Source organism: Melospiza melodia, chromosome 5, assembly GCF_035770615.1.
Source record: "Melospiza melodia melodia isolate bMelMel2 chromosome 5, bMelMel2.pri, whole genome shotgun sequence".
Classification (NCBI taxonomy): domain Eukaryota; kingdom Metazoa; phylum Chordata; class Aves; order Passeriformes; family Passerellidae; genus Melospiza; species Melospiza melodia.
Window position 1 is genome coordinate 76246565 of NC_086198.1, and position 12476 is coordinate 76259040.

General features: G+C 37.4%; 1 protein-coding gene across 17 annotated transcripts in view; it reads right to left on the bottom strand.

Annotated features, from left to right (window-relative positions):
- Positions 1 to 12476, bottom strand: part of ADD1 (adducin 1) — a 64373-nt gene that overhangs the window by 24614 nt on the left and 27283 nt on the right. For all 17 annotated transcript variants that reach the window (XM_063157470.1, XM_063157469.1, XM_063157474.1 and 14 more), the window contains 5 exons: positions 6588 to 6800; positions 5190 to 5352; positions 3917 to 4068; positions 640 to 720; positions 89 to 238 (listed from right to left, as the gene is read on the bottom strand). In XM_063157470.1, the coding sequence (XP_063013540.1) occupies positions 89 to 238; positions 640 to 720; positions 3917 to 4068; positions 5190 to 5352; positions 6588 to 6782 (741 nt within the window). In that variant the 5' untranslated portion in view covers positions 6783 to 6800. The remainder of the gene's footprint in view (positions 1 to 88; positions 239 to 639; positions 721 to 3916; positions 4069 to 5189; positions 5353 to 6587; positions 6801 to 12476) is intronic.

The window sequence follows — 12476 nt, forward strand, 5'->3', positions numbered from 1 at the left end:
GAAGCAGATCTATGACTGAGGGAGCCATGTATTTTCCCTTTGAAGGGGTGGGGGAACAGGACAAGGACAAAGCTGGAAGCGAGCTTACCGCGGCTCCTGCGGGTGTGTGGATGTGGACAATGCATTTCACATCAGGCCGAGCTGCATAAATTGCTGAGTGCAACGTAAAGCCAGCTTGGTTTACTCCCAGGTTAGTGCTTCCACGATCAACCACATCTCCCTGAATATTGATTTTAACCTGGGAATGAAAAGAATTACTTTCATAATCAAGACTCAAAAAACCTGATTTAATTCAGCATCTACCACTGAGACTCCAAAACCAGTTATCATTTCTATCTGAAATGCCTAAAGTTTCCCTCAACAAACTGGACTCAACAGCCAGCAGCTTTAAAGGGCATGAGGTGATTCACTCTTTACAGGTAGATCAACTGGAGGACACCTGGTGGTGAACATGGGCAAACAAATCTCAGATAGCTCAGCAGTACCAAAACCAGCCATGTTCAATAACACTGTTCTACATATATTACACAAGAGTAAAATATTCTCTAGGACAGAATTTGAAGTGACATATATATTCATATATATATATATTTTTTTTTTTTTTTTTTTTTACATCTATGAAAATTAACAATTGCTTACCAGACTAGATGCAGTGACTTCACTATAGAGGAGTCCAAAAGGTACAATAAGGAAATGCTCTTGCTCAGAGTTTACTCTGGCCTAAGGATAAAACAAGAGTAAGAGTTACTAAGATTTTATTAAGGCATACAAGAAGACCCCAAGCCATTAAAGGTACTTTTACATCCTGATTATGGAATGGGCAAGAATGCCTGTAACAGACATTATGACTTTCATGTATGCTACAACAGATAATCAATGCACTGCACTGCTAATTAACTAATGTTGAACAAAACCAGCTGGCAGTAACATGCCAGCATCCTTCAGATTGGTGGAATTTAGTAAACCCTTACATTCTGTTATAATGACAGCTTGCCCACTATGGATAAAATGAACAATACTGAGAGAAATGGGAAAAAAAGTTCATTTTTTCAGTTGAATGAGTTTACACTCCAACTATTTCTACCCCAGGACATAAGGTATAAAGTAAAAGGCTGTGAGAAAACACAAGAAGTGGCCCACTAACACATCTAAACATCTAAAAGGTCTTGATGCTGAGAAGGGTTTTGTCACTGATGCTGGTTCCTGTGAGACATCTGTGAGCAGTACAGCTGCTTGCTTGCACACTTGCAAGTTTTCTACCAAGTATCCTTCACTTATGTTTTTTCTCTCTCATCTCATTCACACAATCAGGGGTTTATAATACAAAAATAATTTTAACTTCATAGCATTCACATCTTGTGATGTATCTCTTTAAAGTCTGTGCAATGAAAAGTACAGGACATCTAGGTAATTAAAGTGTCTTTTGATGGTGAACTAATAGGCTTCTTAAGTTTTACTGGACACATGAGACAACTCCCTACTTTGCTATGAGTCTACCCAGCATTTGGGTAGTTTGTGTTTTGGGGTTGGATTTTTTGTTTGGTTGTTGTTTGGGTTTTTTTAATTCAAAGATATTTATAAGTTTGGAATTTCCTGAGATGTAGCTACTTTATGCTGTTTCTGCCTCATGGCTTCTACTACTTGCAACATTAAATACACATATACTTTGCTGTAGTTCTACTGCAGGGAAAAAATTCTAATAAGTAGTTGTGCAGTCATGCAAAAACTTCTAGCACAGATCTGGTTTCCTTTACAACCAGCTGGGAACTTGCTACAGCATAAGAATCTTAAACTGAAGCAGTCAGTTGAAGTTAATCTGTACTTTTATGAATCACCAAAGTAGTCCTCCACTACAGAAGTGCAAATGATCAAGAAAAATCTCTTACTCATTTATGCAAGACAAAGAACAAGTATTATTCAAAATATCCCAAAAGCTAATAAGAAAGCTCAAATTAAAGACAAACAAGCAGCAAACTACTTTGCTTTGGGATTAGATCTAATTAACAGCTCATGCCCCCAAAGCAAACCAATACCTGGTGAATGATGTCTACCTTCTGTAAACCTGTAATCTCAAATTCTGCCTGACCCTGGAGACAACCAAGTTTACTCTACATTATTGCACATGACATGAAAACCCTGGAGGTATCCAAGCATACTCAACATTATTATACTTGGCATGAAAGCTCTTGATGCTCTGTAATTCTGCTTCTGCATCAGGACTGCACCAGTCTGAGCAATTCCACATACAGTAGCTGTCAGTGATTGATAAGGATCCAAAAAAAGCAACGATAACTCCACCCAACTCCCTGATATGGCCAGATGGAAATTGTGAGGGTATGAGAGGATATCCCATTCTCCCCTAACACACAGGCTTATGAACCCCACAGAAGGCTGTGTACCTTTTCTCTTACTTCACAAGGGCAGTGGCACAAGCTTTTAACTTGAATGCAATCACCCAGTAATTACAGCACCCACTCACAAAAAAGTGAAAACCTGGAGTCAAACACCAGCACTGCAGGAAGTGGTAGCATTCATCACATTCCAAAGGGGTGTCTTAGTACTACTTAATAAACATAACAACCTTGTTCTGCATCAGCTTCTGAAGATAACCTATGTCTTTCAGTCATCCTTCAGAATGCTGTTCTCACTGGAGGAGCTTGTAAAAGACAACTATGACTTGGGACTGCTGCTGACAAGCCAAGAGCTTTCCAGTACCTTTCATTCAGAAGTGACTAAAACACTTTCAGAATCTCATTTTCCAAGTGTTTTGATTGTCTTCCACCTCAACTGGTACCTCCTCTACTGATGTCTTCCTTGTATTCCTCCCCAAAGAAAGCAAACTTGAGGCATTCCACCCCAATTACCTACCCTTGCCTCAACCCCTTCCCTTGACACGCTGCTTGCTCTTCAATACATTTATCTTTTATCTAAATGTACAAACATTCCCAGGGCTGAACTAGAAAGCCATCTCCAAACCTGTTTGCTTTTCAGTGCATTAATGTCCCTTTTACAAAACCACTTCTCCTGTCACATATGAAAAATCTGGGGGTGGCACAGAGCTGTTTACAAGAACCATTATGTTGGATATGTTCCCTTACAACAGGAACTGAACGATCTAACCAATACTGGCTTGATACTATGCCTACACATATCATTTATCATCTTCATCTGTTCACAAATAATATGCCTTGAATTCTCAAAAAGCAGTAAAAATAATATTACCATATTTCATTCCAACTGCAGCTAGAAGAACTGAAAATACATAAAGGACAACCTCTACTATGTAGAATAAAAAACAATCCAGCTCTGTTAGGACAACAATTGACGGGGCTGCACACACAGCTGTGACTTTACTCATGAGACTCACGCTGACCATTCTTCTGGCATATAAAACCTCCTTGATTTGACCTCCTTGTCATTATTTTTATGGATGCCAATGATTACTCAGTCACAAGGAAAATTGTTGGCACACTGCATTAAGCAGAGAAGCTCACTCATGTTCAGAAATACTATGGCTTCTTTTTCAGAAAGACTGGTACCTGAATTATAAAATTCATCTGAATTACTAAGAAGATATTTTAGTACTTAACAAAAAAAAAGGCAAGAAAACCAAGAATTGACCTTGTAGAATAATAAATACAATTAGTCAAAGCATTTGAGACACTAAAAGACTGAGTCTTTCAGCAATCTTTATTTCATCTTAAGAATTCTCATGCACACTCTCTCAAGACTCTATTCAGACTGTGGTAGCTGACATCCAAGCTGAAATGCAATGACAAATCTCTTCACTATTATACTGCTTTCAATACCACTTTGCTCTTCTCACACACAAAGAGAAAATGACAGATAGGGGAGGGAAGCAATTCTCTTGTATGTTAAAACAATTGGTTCAGTTATCTGTTGATTCAATACTCACTGTTATATGATTGTAAATAAGCTGAGACCAGCCAAAGAGATCTGCTAATCTGTAGAAAGCTGCCAATTTGCATCGTAACAACTTCTCCCCTTTTTCATAAGCAATGGAATCAGACCCTCTCAGATCATTTACTGGTGTTACCATGCCAAGACCTTGAGGAGAAGGGGTACAAAAAGCACAAGGCAAGTTGAGTTCAGTATCAGTTCAAACCTAGCAACAAGCACCACTATTTTATCAGTTGTTCTTACTGTTTAATATGAGCATGTTAACCTAATAAATGGACAGCAAATTTTCATTCCTATAATGCAATTATTTATGTTACATAAATTTTCAGCTTTGGTAGACAAAATATTACAAAAATATTCAGCTTTGGTAGACTCAGCATTTATTTCCTTCCCTACAATAAATTAGTGGTACCGTGACAGTGCATTTCTTAGCAAAAAATTTTTTTTTCTCTCTCAAACTAATGATTGTTTGTAAAATACATCTTAATTGTTAAAAGAAAAATGCAATCCCAAATATTCCACTTTTTGTGATACATGTATTCCCAAAAAGAAGAATTACATACCTAAAAAGATGCACACAGGTTCATTTATTAAGAAAAATTAAGTACAAGCTAGAGAGGAAGGTTATAGTAAAAAATACAAATACTGTAATTCTAGTTACAGTGCAATTAGAAATGTGTTTAAAAGTAACTGTGAAAAAGCAAAATCAGGCCATGCTACAGTCAGAACTAAAGATTTCTTTTGGAGCACAGGCAAGGATTTATTTTATCTTAACACAAAACCTGTGTCTACATGCATTCACACATTCTGGTTTTTTTTCTTGCTTTGTTTTGCTTGTTGATGTTTCTTGTCTAAAGCTTCACTTCACAGGAGAAAGCTGCAAACACTATTTCAATGGCAAAAATAATTCGTTTCTAAAGCCCTTTACTGTTACCAGACTACTAATAAGTGTTTGATTTTCCAGAAGACAAACTATGTAGTAATTAGCACTATTTAAATATTTAAATTTTTAATAGCACTGACTTATCAGGCTTGTTTTTCAATTTAGATACCATCCTTAAAATAACTTTTGATATAAACGATATACATAATCACATTGCATACCACTGTGGCATTTAGAAACTAATCAATTCAATTCAAGTGTTTGTGTGAGCAGAACAGGATAGCATTTAAACTTCACAGTATTCTATTATATTCACATTGTCTTCATGTGAAGCCTTTCAAGAAAAGAAAAGGAATTCAGCTCTGATCACTGAAGGTGCACTCACTCATGTTTAATGCAGCCATTCCACCTTGAGGTGCTGCAGGGTAGACATTTGGAACGTGCGTTGTCATGAAATCTGCAATCTGCTGCAGAGCCAATAAACCTGTGGGGTTCTTCCCCTTCTTGAACTGTTCCTGGATCATGGATTCCAATTCCTCACAGAAGGCCTGGTAGGAAGACACTGCATGTTGTAATGCATGTTTAAATGAACTTCAGCCTTTCATACATAGCTTCTGTTTAGCACTTGGATGGAACCATCCTACTCCTCTTCTGACAAACACCTCAAGGCAGAACTACTGGGGGCATACTGCAACTCCAAAACATTCTCTATGGAGCTCCAGTGATCTGAGTCACCTGGGGGTTTTTTATGGAAATTCCAGCATTCTTTTTTCTAAGTCTTTGAGCCTTCTAGTATGAATTTCTGGAAGGAGGAGAATGTACAATTGACTTTAACACAAAAATGAGAAATGAAAAGGAGCAGAACCAGAAAAGAGAATTTGTCACTGTGGCTCACAGGGAACCGAGAGCCAAGAAGGCATCCAGGAACACAGAAAACAATGAACATTACATTTTTAAAACCTGTTTAGATGAGGGGTTGTTTACATTTTCCTGGGATTTTTTGTTTGCTTTTTAAAATATATTTTAACTGGGAAGGAAGAAAACCAGAGTTTTTATTATTGCTGATAGCTCCTGCTTTTGACAAGAATGCTGGAATTTGCACTGAAAGAGAAGTACTGCAGTCATTAGGTCATTACTTTTTTATTAAGTGATTTATTAATATTTTCATAAATCAAATGGGTTGGCTTAATAGGAAAATTGTGAATGTACCACCACATCCCTATTCCAAGTGAAGTTATGTCATGTAATGTTTTGTATCTAAAGTCACTCACTAGTTATTACAAAAGGAACAAATGTCATGAGGGAAAGTTTGTTGGTGTACTATCTGCCCAAGGGAACATCTTCAATATTAAATGTCACTCATTCATACTTCACTACTGTGCAACTTTTCAGAAAGAGATTATAAAAATATTTCATATGTCCAAATTCCAAAGGAAAACTGAGTACAGGACAGACCTGCCTTGTATAAGCTACTCTTAAGAGAGTTACATTGAAACAAATAAATGAAACCAGTGAAAAATGTTTTACAAGGATTGAATGGAAAATATGAAAAAATGTTGATGATTATACAGAGGATTCTAAAAGCCAGAATGAAGAGATGCTTTGTGAATAGAGCATAAAAATTCAAACAGATAGATAGAATGAGGAAAAAAATCAGGAAAGGCCAATAGGAAAAGACAACAAATGGATCTAAGATAACACACAATTCTCCAATCCCATACTGATAGTGAACAAAAGAGATATTAAACTTGTCACTTCAAAGATGAACCATTTCTTTTCTTACTGGGCTCTGAAGAATCATGGATACTCTCTTCTTCTGTTCCATCATGTTAAAATCCTGGCGAAGGTCAGGTGCCATATTTCTCTCTCTCAAATATTCTGGATTATTTTCATCAACTCGATCAAAATACCTCTCTTTATGAGGGGCTGTTGTTGGAGGTGGTGAAGTCACCACCCCCACACCAGAATCACCATTCATAGCACAGTTTTAAGGAACCTATGAAGAAGGACAGAGAAGAGGAATAAATAAATCAAGCAAGGAAATAATGACCAAATTTGTATGTGTTTCTACCTTCAAAGTAATGGTTCAAATCCATCTAAAATTAGCATGTTTTCTCAAATGAGAAATCATGTTTGTGCAACTGGATGCTAATGTTCTAGAGTAGAAAAGTGATTGAAGGATTTTAATACACAAGATCAGAAAAGTAGGCTAACATATATGAAAAGTCCAATATGCTTATAAATTAATTCAGCTCAAAATTAATGAGAGCTCCCATTTAAAGTGGGGAAAAGATTTCTTTAGCTGTTTGGCCAGATTGTTTTTCAGAAGCATGGAAATCCTTCAAACCTTCTCAGAGACAAGGACAGAAGTTCTAGACACGAGGTCTAAACTCATTAATTTGGGGCTTTTGCCTTTTATTTTTTTCTTTAAAAGTTAAAGCAGATATAAGAAAAAGAATATTGCATAAATCAGAAATTTAATATAGGAACTGCAGCGATGATTTAACATGTCCATTAATAAGAAGAATCAGCTCCACCAAAACATGCTTGGACTGCCAACACATTTCTGGATACAAACTCAGAAATCTTGACTTTGCAACCCAAAGTATTCTTTTCACATTTATTTTAGGTCCATCCAATAACATGCACATCACTACATTAGCATGTGGTTTTGGAGTCTGGAAAGCACAGAACACAGAGCCTCCACCCCTGGCCAGGGTCCCTTTCAGTTGTACATGTCCTGTTCAGCAATGCCTGCATTTGGCAGAAAGGCTGAAAGCTCAGCCGGCACTGCTCACACACAGCTCCCTCTTCCACTCACAGCAATTCCTGGGTGTAACATCATCCCACTTTTCTGGGCACAGCATCACAATCCTCATTCCAAAACGCTTCTCAGAAGAATTCTGAAGCCTTCCACTGACAAAAAGACAGTTCAATAAAGCCACCCTCACAACACTTTGAGATTGAAGCCTCCAATTCCTGGTCATCTGATACATCAAATTACAACTAAATAGAAGAGACTGTGTATATCTTCATGTAAGGAATTATTCATCATCTACAACTAAAATTAGTAGGGTTTTACATATGTCTATATTCTTTTGCCATTTTTAGATTTTTGTTAGAGACTTAACTTACACTGCTTCTAATTTGCTTAGTAATTTTTCTGCATGCTTATTAGCTAAAACCACTTCAGATGTGGATGCACACAGCAAAGACATGTTTACATAAATTTTGAAATGCAGATTATGGCAAACAAAATCATTGAGATGAAGAAAATTATCTACTTCAAGACTCCAGAATTAGCAGATTTCATCCTCTTTAATTCTTACATTAGGAAAGAAGTTTCAAAATTCAACTTATTTCTTATATCAGAATGAAAAAAAAAACCCAGTGAACTGAGAAAGCGGAACACAATGACCAAAATAAAGTATTTTTCTTGACTTTGCAGAACAGGATATTACTATGAAAATCTATGTTAGCACTTAAACACTGAATGATTTCCACCCACTGAGTTACTAAATGAACACACAAAGACACCTCTGCAATGCTTAAAATATTTCATTTTCACGTTTAGACTTCAAACATCATGGTTTATTGTTTTCTTCTCTAAAGCTCATAGGCACATCTTTATTATTTAAATTGCTCACTTTCCTTCACCCACAGAGAAATACAGGGTACAGCAAGGAGAAATAATGTTTTTATCCACAAGGGAAACCCTTTAAGGTATTAGACCTAGGAATTTTTAAGCAAGTGAAGTTACAGCAGACACCTCTCCTTTGGCAGGTTCAGATACCTAATACACTCCTTCTAAGTTCTTGCTCTCTTCACAACCTCCAGCCTGCACCATTGGCCTCTTCCTTCCTTGAAAATGCTTTTGAAGGCCTACTAAAACTTTTTCCAACCTCCTGAGCTCTATCAGCCATGCTACTGCCTCTACAGCCAGGGCTTTGTTGAAAAACAACAATTTGCAGACCCAAATTTCATTTGTTTCAGCAGTTAGTGCAAGAGCTGTTACTCTCGTGCAGTAACAGCTCACTTAGCCCAAGCAAAGTCTGAGCTTCACCAGACTCTGCTTATCAAAAAAATCAGGGAGTTTAGAAACAGCACAATGGCAAGTGAAGACAACCAGAACCACTCAATAGTTCACTTTGTACTGCACTCTGCTGAGCACAGCCACAAATGTGTCTTTACTGGAAAGCAAAGCACAGGAAAACAGGGGAGTTTGAGCTTACCACCAGCAGAGAACAGCTTGCTCCTGCTGGCTGAGGCATTTGATGTTCAGGCTAGGTTTAAGTGTCATGTTGTTTGTGCATGCACAATCTCATTTAAATTAAACTGTACACACATCTGCAAATGTAATTGTGCATTTAATTATTTAGACTAATTCCATCTTACTTTCAGAGTACCAAAACCTATTTCTGAATGAATGGCACACACAATTACTTCAGTTTCCTACTCACATTGGCGAGAGGCTGGTCCCTAACAGCCCACAAGAGCAACATGAAATTGGGATCACAGTGTCTTGCCAAAGTTGCATTACTCCTCCATCCCAGTACACAATGGCACTCAAGAAGGCCTTGGGAAGCTATTACTTCATCACTATGTAGCGGCAATCATTTCACATGAAAATCAATGATTAGCATTCAATGATGATTTAATATCTAAGGTTAAATATGTTTCACAGCTCAGTTCTGCAGACACCCAAAATTAATGTAATCCTCCCTGCAAGGTCTAATTATTAATTGTTTTAACATAACTGTAATAGTAATTGTTTTAATAGCTGTCAGCTACTGATGTTAAAGGGATCAACTTTCAAACTGAAACAGACATGCTTGACAACACTTTGCAAAGCCACTGAAATTTATTTATGAGTTTCCTTGAAAAACCCTTTGGGAGTAAGGCATCATGAACTCTCCAGTAAGAGTTTCAGTAATATGAATACCAATAAATAAATAAAAGGAATCTGAACACACCATGGGGAATGGCCAGTGATTCTATAAACTAGAAGGTCACACTGCAAACCACAAGTCTGCCCAGGCAGTAAAAACACATATTAGAAAGAAAATTCAGACTGTCTTCACAGCCACAACATTTCAGTACAGACAGTTTCTTTCTGATGTACTGCACTACAGCCCCTCACTAAGATAAGCTGTAAGAATGCCAGAGGACTTTCTGCCATGATAAGTGTTTCTGTGTGAGAGCCTGTTCTAACACAACTGTGCCAGAAAGAGCCACACCCTTAACTGAAAAAGCCACAGCGGGAAAATATAAGTGCACAGAAAACCTTGTGCCAGAAGCAGTTACTGTCAAACACAGACAGACAGCGGGAACAGCACCTATTACTATGGGAGCAGAGGAAAAGTAACAGCTGTGACAACATCCAAACTGCACCTCAGAGTAACAAACAATCCCACCCATTGTTCAATACCTGTGTACACACATAGGTACATGGCCCGGCACACAAACTCGCAGCACAACGTATTTACCATGGGGGGTGAGCATGTGTGAGCAGCTGCTATAAACGGGCTGCTGGTGAATCTCTTGGAGGAAACCAGGTTTATAAAATTCATGGCTCATCTACAGGTACTGAGCACATACCTGTAAATTTCATTTCTAGGTACAGCACTCAGTACCTGTAAATGAGCTATAAATTTTATAAACCTGGTTTGCAGAATGTCTAAATTTCAGAATGTTTACCAGAATTTAGTTTAAACAGAAGAAGAAAGTTTTAGAATAGGAAGATGATAAGTTTTTTCACATTAGCATCCACAAAGAAAAAAAATCATAATTTTTAAAGCAACTTGCATTCCTCAGTACTCAGCCAATGCAAATATAGTCAAAAAAATTTAAACAGGTAAGACTGAATAATATTCAATAAAAATTTACAACAAGTAAAGGATTCATAAAAATCTCAAACTCAAATCTGAAAAATTACATACTTAAAACCCCTAAAATTGATTTGGATTGTGACCTGATTTCAGATAAAAAAACTTATTTAAAACTTTAATATTAAACTCATTTTGATACATGGATTTTGGGACAGATGTAAGTATTTACACATTTGACAGCTTATAGGCCCAATGTCTCCAACCAAACCATCATGATATTGTGTGAACACTGGGAGGATTTGAAATGCCTCACAATATGTACTCTAGCAAGGACCAGTTAACTACATTTGGTGGAAAAAAAAAAGGTTTTGCAATCATTTAAAGGTTGGTTTTGTTTTGTAATAAGTTGTAATGGATTTTTTTCGCTGCTCCACACCCTGAGGAAATTGCTTTTGACTAGGGCTGCAGTCAATGGAATTTGAGCTAAGGGCTCCCTGCCACCAAAGGACAGAGCACAGCTCTCCACACCAACACAGCTTGAAGCCTGCTGAGGCCAAATCAAAATAAAAATACACTCTGAGAAGCAGGAAGAAGGTTGTGACAAGGTGACATGGAAACATAAGACTTCTAAAAAATTCAAAATACACTGCCACTTCACAAGACAGCATGTGCAATGGGGTTTATGTTTAGAAGAGTTATCTGACCGAAACCTTACAAAAGCAAGTTATTTCAGAGAGAAAAAAATCCCCAAAACAAACAAAACCAAAAATCCCAAACCTGCTCTCTTCCTGGTAGCTTACAGTTTGTTTGTACAAAACAACACACAAACAGAACACCTGTATGGGACCTTGTGCCAAATCTGCAAATTAAATGAGCAGCAACTTCTCAACTGCTCATTCATTCCACGTAGCAGCAACAAAAATCAGGGGCACTCAGTTCCAGAATATGTTGCTTTTGAGACCTATTCTCACAATGATATTGTAATTTGGTTTGTATACATTTTTTTCTAACAGTTCTTTCCAAAAATGATCTCCACTCACACCAGAACTATGCCACTATGTCTAACAGAGGTGAAAACACATTAGACAAGAAGTTGCTGGGGAAGGGATAAGGGGGTAGCAAAACAACTCACATTTTCTTTCCTGTTGTGCAATCAGGAGTCTTTGAGGAGTAAAAGTTCCCTAAAAATCTCATGCAAGTGACAGGTCAGGCAGTGTGCAGGTAGGGGGAGGGAAGCAAGCTCGGTTTTGCATGCAAACACAATAGGACAGGGAAAAAGAAGCATAAGAGTAATTTTATAGCCCAGGAAAGGGTTGGGGGAGTGCAGAAAGCCACAGAGCTGAAATTACTTAAAGGGGAAGCCGTGAGGTGACAGAAGGGAGGAAGAGGAAGAGGAAGGGAATGGGTCAGGCGGCACTGGGGTGGGGCAGAAGAAACCCTACAGATAAATGAGCCACTGCAAATAGAGTTACAGTGAAATTTAAGTGGGTGGGAATATGACCAAGGAAGCATGGAAGCAGAATATCTATCTACAGAAAAAACGGTTTCATTATTACTTGGTGAATGCAAAAAAAAGTATAAGATTGCACTGCTAGCGCTTTACTCAATATTTTGATACATTTTGTATTTTTTTATTTCCTTTACTTTAGAATAATATTTGCCAAACTTTCTCCTTAAAAAATTAATATAATTTTATAATAGAGAAATTATTTATGATTTGCACTACAATTTCCATAACATTCAGTGACAGCATTTTGGCATCAATGACACTGGATTTGTTCTTGCCATTTCAAATGTTTCCAACTGAACTTTTTAAAGGAAAAGTTGGCATTACCTTAGGAAGT